Raw genomic sequence first — 9629 nt, forward strand, 5'->3', positions numbered from 1 at the left:
CTCAGAATTGAATATAATAAAGACTTATTTACTTAGGGGTAGACTCACAGATCACAGTCTTCTGCTTGAATGGGACACAGCCACTGAATCCAGCAGCCAGAGAAGAGAGGGAGTGTGTGCTTTATATTGGCATTTATACTATAAGAGGCCATGCCCAAATGGGCAGGTAACTTAAAGGCTACTGGCTGAAGGATCTCTTATAGCACCTCCCCCTTTTGTTTAAATAAGAGAGTTCTAAGTGTAATACAAGATCATAAACAATAAGAATAAATATCAAGTATAAAAAATTGAATTATAACCTGTATAAACAATAACAAGCAAAAAACATGTGATAAAGGTTTCAATAAATATCCTATCCCAAGGAATCTAACTTTTGTATTATAAATACTTGGCAAAGTCATGAAAGAAAAGTAACTTTAACTATCTAGTGTTCAACACCATCAAAGACACTAGAAGGGAAATAATATTACTTGAGTAAGCAGGATGTACAATCAAGCAACTTCCAAAATCTTCAACACATGACAGAATCAACTGACTATTTGGACAACACACAAAGTCTCATTTGTAATGTTAAGAGAGACCAACATTGAATAAGACCTACAGTAACTGACAGATCATTTTCAGAGGCAGAAAAATTTTCAGAACCATCTTACCCTGTCTGGTAAGATTTGACAGTTTCTTTTTCTTGTATCCTACTTGTCCTATCTGGACATCAAGCATTTAATCAGTGGTCAACGCTTGGGCAATTCCTTGCCCAAAGGGAAAATTTGCCAAGAAGAAAACAAGCTCCAAGTTGAGTATCTTATGTGCTCAACATTCTCTCAAGGATAGATCAGTGCTGCCAGGGGCAATCCTGTCTCACTTCAATAGAACCCTAAGTTATTTAAATGCCATATTCTACAGTTCTATGAAGTGGTTGAAGATTACCTATCAATGAAGAATACAATCTCTATGTATCTAAAGAACCTGATTAGTCCAACCATAAGTATGAGAAACATGCATGACTATTGACCTATAAGTCTTAATAGCTATATAACTTAAAGACTAAGACTTCATATTAGAATATTAAACAAACTTAAAACAACTGTGCAACAAATGAGGACAATGACCCCAAATTGTAAACAATGTATAAATATCTTGATGAGAGGTAGAAATGTATATTGTGATATAATAAATATATCCTAAAATTGTATCAATATAAAAAATGTCTTAAGCAAAGGTAGAAGCATGCATGCATACAATATGACAAAATAACTTTGCCTAGGTATACAAATATTGTAGATAAAAATAGGAACATATTCAATATAATTTAAGTTTGTATCAATATATAAGAATCTATACCAATGTAAAATGTGTATAAAGAATAGCTTACAAGTATTCACTCTATTACTCACTTTTATTATGTGTCAGTAAGCTCACACTAATCTATTATCCTATCCAATTTCTGCTTTTTTTTTTTTTTTTGGTTTTTTGAGACAGGGTCTCTCTGTAGCTTTGGTGCCTATCCCGGAACTAGCTCTTGTAGACCAGGCTGGCCTCGAATTCCCAGAGATCTGCCTGCCTCTGCCTCCCGAGTGCTGGGATTAAAGGCGTGCGCCACCACCGCCCGGCCTGCTTTTTTTTTCAAAGAGATCTCTAAGTCTACATCATTTTCCACCAACCCGCAATACTATGGCAATTATAACCAACCCCTTATTGATGTCTCTAACTCTGAAAACAAACTTTGTTGGGAGAGGGGACATCATTTTCTAGAATTACTTCCAGCAGTCAAGGGGGTGGTGTTCTTTCTATGGTATCCTGTGAAAGTAAAATGATGATTAAGTTTCAAGATTACTATATGGTATAATTGCAAATAGTCTCTGATTATTCAGTAGTGTTTTTCTGAGGTTCCTATTTGAAGTTCTGGCCAGAACATTGTAAAATGGTGCACCATTTCAGCTAACCAAGTTAGTACCATATTAAGCAGATGGTACCCAAAACAGGTCTTATAGTAGTGTTATCAGCATCATAATGTCATATCAACCAGGTGGAGTTGTTGTTGTGGAGTCCCATCTTCTTTCTGGAAATGTCAAAGATTACTGCATAAAAATTCATTGTTCAGGACTTTTCGAGAAGACCCGCATAGAGCACGTTGTTCTCGGCCTCTCCCTGAGCTAGGCCAACTATGGCGGCGGTGAAGACCCTCAACCCTAAAGCCGAGGTGGCTCGGGCGCAGGCAGCGCTGGCAGTGAACATCAGCGCGGCACGGGGCCTGCAGGATGTTCTGAGGACCAACTTGGGGCCTAAGGGAACCATGAAGATGCTTGTTTCTGGTGCTGGAGACATCAAGCTTACCAAAGATGGCAATGTGCTGCTTCACGAAATGCAAATTCAACACCCAACAGCCTCTTTAATAGCGAAAGTAGCTACAGCCCAGGATGACATAACGGGTGATGGCACCACATCCAATGTCCTTATCATTGGGGAGCTGCTGAAACAGGCGGACCTCTACATCTCCGAGGGTCTTCACCCCAGGATAATAACTGAAGGCTTTGAAGCTGCAAAGGAAAGGGCACTCCAGTTTTTGGAACAAGTGAAAGTAAGCAGAGAGATGGACAGAGAAACACTCGTCGATGTGGCCAGAACATCTCTGCGAACTAAAGTTCATGCTGAACTTGCAGATGTCTTAACAGAGGCTGTGGTAGACTCCATTTTGGCCATTAAGAAAAAAGATGAACCCATTGACCTCTTCATGGTTGAGATCATGGAGATGAAACATAAATCTGAAACTGATACAAGCTTAATCAGAGGGCTTGTATTGGATCATGGAGCACGGCATCCTGATATGAAGAAAAGGGTAGAGAATGCCTACATCCTCACATGCAACGTGTCCTTGGAGTATGAGAAAACAGAAGTGAATTCTGGGTTCTTTTATAAAAGTGCGGAAGAGAGAGAAAAGCTAGTAAAAGCTGAAAGGAAGTTCATTGAAGACAGGGTTAAAAAGATAATAGAGCTGAAAAAGAAAGTCTGTGGTGACTCAGATAAGGGATTTGTCGTCATTAATCAAAAGGGGATTGACCCCTTTTCCTTAGATGCCCTTGCAAAAGAAGGCATTGTGGCTCTGCGTCGGGCCAAGAGGAGAAACATGGAGAGGCTGACACTTGCTTGTGGTGGGGTGGCTCTGAATTCCTTTGATGACCTGAATCCTGAATGTTTGGGACATGCGGGTCTTGTCTATGAGTATACCTTGGGTGAAGAGAAGTTCACCTTTATTGAGAAATGTAATAATCCCCGTTCTGTCACATTGCTGGTTAAAGGACCAAATAAGCACACACTGACTCAAATCAAGGATGCTATAAGAGATGGCTTGAGGGCTGTCAAAAATGCCATTGATGATGGCTGTGTTGTACCCGGTGCTGGTGCAGTAGAAGTGGCAATGGCAGAAGCTCTGATTAAATACAAGCCCAGCGTGAAGGGCAGGGCTCAGCTTGGAGTCCAGGCATTTGCGGATGCCTTGCTCATTATTCCCAAGGTTCTTGCGCAGAACTCTGGTTTTGACCTTCAGGAAACACTAGTCAAAGTTCAAGCTGAGCATTCAGAATCGGGTCAACTAGTGGGTGTGGACTTGAACACAGGTGAGCCGATGGTGGCCGCAGAGACGGGCGTGTGGGACAACTACTGTGTGAAGAAGCAGCTGCTCCACTCCTGCACTGTGATTGCCACCAACATTCTCCTGGTGGATGAGATCATGAGAGCTGGGATGTCCTCTCTGAAAGGTTGAAGAAGTCTCCCTTGTCGCTGCATCTGTAATACTACAGGCTGACGTGGGGAAATGGTCGTTTTTATCCAAGCTTCAAGTGATTTGGAAAAGAAATTTTCTTGTCCCAGTTGAAGAAAAGGGAACAGGACATTTGGAACCTATTCAAATTATAATATTGTAAAAAAAATTTTCACTGTACGCATAAAGCAGACACACTGAACAAGAAGTTTCAGCTACAATGATACAAAATTATATATTAAGATAAAAAAAAATTCATTGTTCAATTTTGGAAAACTTAAACATTATTTATACAGACATACATTCAATGAAAGGTACACTAGAGACAAAAATATATATGAAGAAAAGTAAATTTTTTTCTAAACTCTTTCTCCTTTCTGTCCCATACCAGATATCTCGTGACATGAATTTTTCTTTTAACAAAATGCTTGGATTGAGAGGACAGAGTCATTGTCCAAGTCCAAAGCCACCTTTGATTCTTAAGTGAGTCATGACTATTATCCTAGTTTATGCTCAGAGATTCTTACCCTTACAGTCCTCATAAGTCATAATTCTCTTAGCTTGGTGATCCTATATGGATAATTATCTTTTACTTTTAGGCATCTAGATGTCCAGTGTCTCTTGACTTTTTGAAGATGAAGTATTTTCCTGAAAGACAAAACATACTCCTGGAACCCTCAAGAAGTTTTTTTTAACCACCTATATGGTTGTCACCTCTGTTGATGAGCTATTATTTCTTTGTCTCAAGAGATTTCTCTTTTTCAAACCAAATCTTTGATTTTGATGGTATCCACAACTTTTCTTCTCCTGTGGAAACAAGAATGAAAGTCCTTCTACAACATAGCACATATACTGGTTTCTATTATGAAGTCAACACATTCTCAAAATACACTGGCTGATTTAATTCAGAAGAATTTTCCATTATCCAAAGTCTCTCTGCTGCTGCTGTTTCTTTCTCATTAGCAGTAAAAGAATTTAAGGTTAATAAATTTAAGGTTAATAATCTATTTCTGGGGATATTTTCCATCCCTTTCTGTTTGTTTAACATATTCTTTATAGTTTGATTTGATCTTTCTATGACTACTTGACTTATAGGATTGTTTGATATACCTGTAATATGCTTTATATTATAATAAGAAAAACTGCTTAATTTTCTTAGAGACATATGCTGGATCATTGTCTTTCTTTATTTGTTTGGGTATACCCATAATTGCCATAACTTCTAATTAATGTGTGATTACTGAATCAACCTTTTCTGAGCTTAAAGCAGTTGCCCATTGAAAACCTGAATAAGTGTCAATGGTGTGGTGTACATATTTTAATTTTCCAAATTCTGCAAAGTGGAACACATTTATCTTCAAAATTTCATTCCTTTAGTACCCCTTGGGTTACTCCCTGTAGGTAATCTTGTTTGGTTATAGAAAGAGCAAGTAGGACATCTCTTTATAATCTCCTTACCTTGTTGCCATGTAACAGAAGACTCTTTATTTAAACCTTTGATATTAACATGATGTTTCTTATGAAATTCTGAGGCCTTCAACATACTTCCAATCAATAATCAATCAATTTCTTTATTATTTTGTGCTAGAGGACCTGGCATTCCCAATAGGATTGGATGTGTGTTATATATATGGGACAAAACCTATTCCTGATTATATCTTGAACCTTTATAAATAATGAGGTTAATTCTGTATCATTCGGTATAAATACAGTGTTATCAATATGCAAGACAACATTTTCTGCATATTGTGAATCAGTAACTATATTAAAATCCCTTAGTACCATGAGAATAGCTATAATTCTGCCTTTCATACAGAATTATAAGTGTTTTGTTATACCTTATTTAAATCTTTTGATTTGTAACCTGCCTTTCCTGATTTATTTGCACCAGTGTAGAATATATGGGCTCCAGTTATTGTTGTGTCCCGTACAATGCGAAGAAAGATCCAAGTAGTTCTCTTTATAAGATTATTTCTTACTCTTTTGAGATAATTGCTATTAATATCTTCTAAAAATTAGCAAAAGTTCTTTGCCCAGGTTCATTGTCTTCTCATAATTTTTTAAATTTCATCAGTAGTAAAAAGCACTATAATCTTTCCTGGGTCTATACCTGGTAGTTGACGAAGTCTCAATTTTCCTTTTATAATTAATTCAGACTTTTTTCACCTAAGTTTTCATTTTTTCTTTGGTTTATGTGGTAAAAAAGATCCATTCAAGATAATATCATCCCTTTGCATTAAAATCCCTGTAGGGGAAATTCTGGAAGGCAATATGACAGAATGCAATAAAGATTTGAATTTACCCTATCTACATGTGCCTCCTATAATTTTTCTTCAACAACTACCAATTCCTTTTTTGCTTTAGTTGTTAATTTCCTGGGACTATTTAAGTCTTTGTCACCATCTAAGGTTTTGCTTAAATGAACTATTAGATCTGGTGTTATCCCAATGCACTGGAAATGTCTCCTAACAATTTTTGAAAATCATTAAGCATCTTTAATGTGTCTCCTCTAATTTGTGCCTTTTGTAATCTAATTTGCTGTAAACCTATTTTATAACCCATGTAATTGACATAATCTCCTCTATGTATTTTTTTTTTCAGGAAGAAATTGTAATCCCCATTTTGTCAATTTTTTTTTACTTCTTTAAACATTCTAAATTATCTACATTTGAATCAAATAGCAAAATGTCATCCATGTAATGATAAATTATAGATTTAGGAAATTTTTTATGTATTATTTCCAATGGCTGATTTAAAAAGTATTTGCATAGGGTGGGGATATTGAGTATTCCCTGTGGGATGATAGTTTCCTAGTAGGCTGAGAATTATCATAAGCAGGCACTATGAAGGCAAATTTCTCTCTGCACTTTTCTTTTAAATTTATAGTAAAGAAACACTTTTAAATCGATAACTCTAAGATGCCATCCTTTTGGTAATAGAGAATTCAGAGGAATTCCAGATTATAGAAGGCCCATAGGTTAAATTACCTTGCTGATAGCTCTTAGATCTGTCACCATCTCCAATTACTGGGTTTCTTTTAAACAACAAATACAGGAGGATTCCAAGGGTTGGTTGATTCTTCAATATGGTGAGCATCTAGTTGCTCCTGTACCAGCTGTTCTAAGACCTGCCATTTATCTTCTGTTAAAAGCCACTGTTTAACCCATACTGGTTTCTCAGTTAACCATTTTAAAAGTAGGGCAGGTGCTACTTCTGAAAGTTTGCTCGTTGCTTTGTGTTCTTGTACAGTGTGAATGACTGGTCACCTTTTGTATAGTACCTTATAATATCCTTCCCAGTAATATGATTTTCTGAGATTGCATAAATGTTAATCTGAGTATTCCAAGCTGCAATAGGTCACTGCCCTATAAATTCACTACAATAATAGCCAAATACTGCCTTAGGCTTCCTCTCTGGCCTTCTGGCTCTATGTATTCAACACAATTCATACTTTATTTCACTTGTGATAGGATTCCTATTCCCAGGATTTGAACATCTGCCTCTTGAAGAGGCCAATTTGGATGCCAAGATTCTGGAATAATGACACTAATGTCCGTACACATGTCTATCAAACCCACAATTATAATGCCATTTATAAACAGTCTTAGCTTTCGTTTTTAATCATTTATAGAAGTCTGTCAGAATATACATTTCCTACTTTCTATTGGAATTTTTGATTCATCCTTCTTGTTTATTCCATAATCCAGAACATTATGGTTTTTTTTTTTTTTTTAGAAGGCTCTGGATTTTTAAAATTTTCCTGGTGAGACATGTCCTCCACAGTGACTGGGAATGAATGGAACACTTTTGACTTGGGAGCTTGCAAAAGGCCTTCCAAGGAGTTTTCTGATGGTATTGAGTTACCTTTTGTGTCTTTTGTTGATCAGAATTCATTGGTCCAATGCCAGCCTTTGCCACACCTTCTACATAATCCAGAAGATTGATACCTTTTATTTTTGCCATTTCCAGAAAGGATATTTTTCCTAGGAATTCCTTGTCTAAAATTACTTTTCAGGTGTCCTATTCTACCACAATTAAACATATGGCATTTTGATGACTCCTCATCACTTTGGAAATTGCTTTTCCTACTTAAGATTCAGTATTATAGTCAAATGCCTCAATGTTCGTTGCATGCAGGATCCATTCATCCTTTGGCGCTGATCTAACTTTTAATGGCACAAGTATCTTCTTGCATTTTAAGTTGATATTTAAAAAGCCAGAGATTTAATAAGTACTTGTTTAGCATCTGGTTCTGGTACTGCTATTTGTATAGCCTTAGTCAATCTTTGTGAAATATCACAAAGGGGTTTTCTTGATACAATTTAACTCTAGTACATGAGTCAATTAGTTTTCCTCATATTGAATCCTGTATTTAAGGCTGCATTATAGCATAGGGACAAGATTTTTTTTTATTGTAAAGAGCTTGAGCTTGTGGGTCAGCAACAATGCTCTGACTTAGAATTCATCTTCAAAAGTCTCAAGTCCTTTTTGTTTACCCTGTTGTTCTAAAAATTTTGCCTCTTCTCTCAAATAATATTTCCACAGTAATTGTGGTCCATTATTCAGGACTGCTGAAACTAATTAAGGCCAATCATGCGGGGTTACCTTATTGCTAGAAGCCCATATCTTTACTATCTCTCTAACAAATAATGGATACAATCTGTATGATACTATAGCTCGCTTTCATTTCTTTTAGATCATTTCTTTCTGTAATTATCCATCTACCTTCTTTGGAACCTTTTAGTCATTTATGGCTTGATGCTTCTTCAGAGTAAATTGCAGGGTAGAAAGCTAAAACCCTGGGGAAGTCATCGCTGACAGCTACTGGTGATGTTGAAGCCTGTCCTTGTACCTTCTTTCTCTGCTTATCAGCTCCAATAATTTTCCTAGTCATTTCATTTTTTTAAACTATTGTCTTTTGTAAAGCCTGAATCTCCTGGTCTGTATATATTTCTAGTGATTTCATTGAGGCACCTAGCCTCTGGTACTCATTCTGCACATGTGATTCCAAGGTCTGATGTTTATCCTTTAAAGATAAAACATCATCCTTGGACATTATTTGGATAGCATGCAGATTAGCTACCTGGAGAGATATTTTATCTGCTAACCTATCATAACTTTTTAACAGATTTTGGTAGTAAAATTCAACAGTATGTATTCTTTATGATAATTTCTCAGTACCCTTTGTCACGGATTGAATTTTGTCTTTCAAATTAATGTTATCCTTTTCAAAAGAATTAATATTTTCTGGTAACTTTTGATTTTTGATGGTATTAATCCTGTCAGCTAGCTGATCATTTTTAGTCTGTAAAGACTTTATCATTTCTAAAACTCCTCATTCTTGGCTCTGTTATCAAACCATTTTCTTAAGGATATAATATAAAGAAAAAACTTCCAATATCCAATAAATGGATGTATTATAATAACTATGCAAGCCTTGCAGAATATAATCTATAATATCAGAAAAAATGTTATTAAATTTTTGCATGGTAAAGTTGTCTTCAATTATATAACTTTCAAGTTTATTGGTTTATTTATTAATCAAAAAAATCTGTTTTTATGAGATCCAGTAAATTGTTTTAGGTGTAATAATCTTTATTGTCGAGATCTGTTCTCGGCACCAGGAGAGCCATCTTTGGGGTGAGTTTCTGACCCGCGGCAGCAGCCCCGGACAGGAAACTCAGAAGTTCCTCATCCCCCCCCTCAATACTTCCGGGACTCCCTGCAGGGGCTCTACTCACCCATACTGCCTCTCTCTTCCTATCCCACCCAGCTTGCATCCAGAACCCTCCCCCCCTCTGCCCACCTTTCCTCTTTGGGCACATAACACCACCCAGCTCATCCTGCCTGGGCGCTGGGGTCGAATCCTCAG

At 36.7% G+C, this 9629-nt stretch overlaps 1 protein-coding gene across 1 annotated transcript; it reads left to right on the forward strand.

Annotated features, from left to right (window-relative positions):
- Positions 1-2109: 2109 nt before the first annotated feature.
- Positions 2110-3956, forward strand: LOC130867607 (T-complex protein 1 subunit zeta-like). Its single transcript, XM_057759672.1, has one exon. It carries the CDS (start codon positions 2165-2167, stop codon positions 3758-3760), a length of 1596 nt encoding a protein of 531 aa, XP_057615655.1. The 5' UTR covers positions 2110-2164; the 3' UTR covers positions 3761-3956.
- The last annotated feature ends 5673 nt before the right edge of the window (positions 3957-9629 follow it).

This window comes from Chionomys nivalis, chromosome X, assembly GCF_950005125.1.
Source record: "Chionomys nivalis chromosome X, mChiNiv1.1, whole genome shotgun sequence".
Taxonomy (NCBI): domain Eukaryota; kingdom Metazoa; phylum Chordata; class Mammalia; order Rodentia; family Cricetidae; genus Chionomys; species Chionomys nivalis.

Bases quoted from the DNA above. Each gene is read 5' to 3' on its own strand.
- LOC130867607 (XM_057759672.1), top strand. From the start codon at position 2,165: ATGGCGGCGGTGAAGACCCTCAACCCTAAAGCCGAGGTGGCTCGGGCG.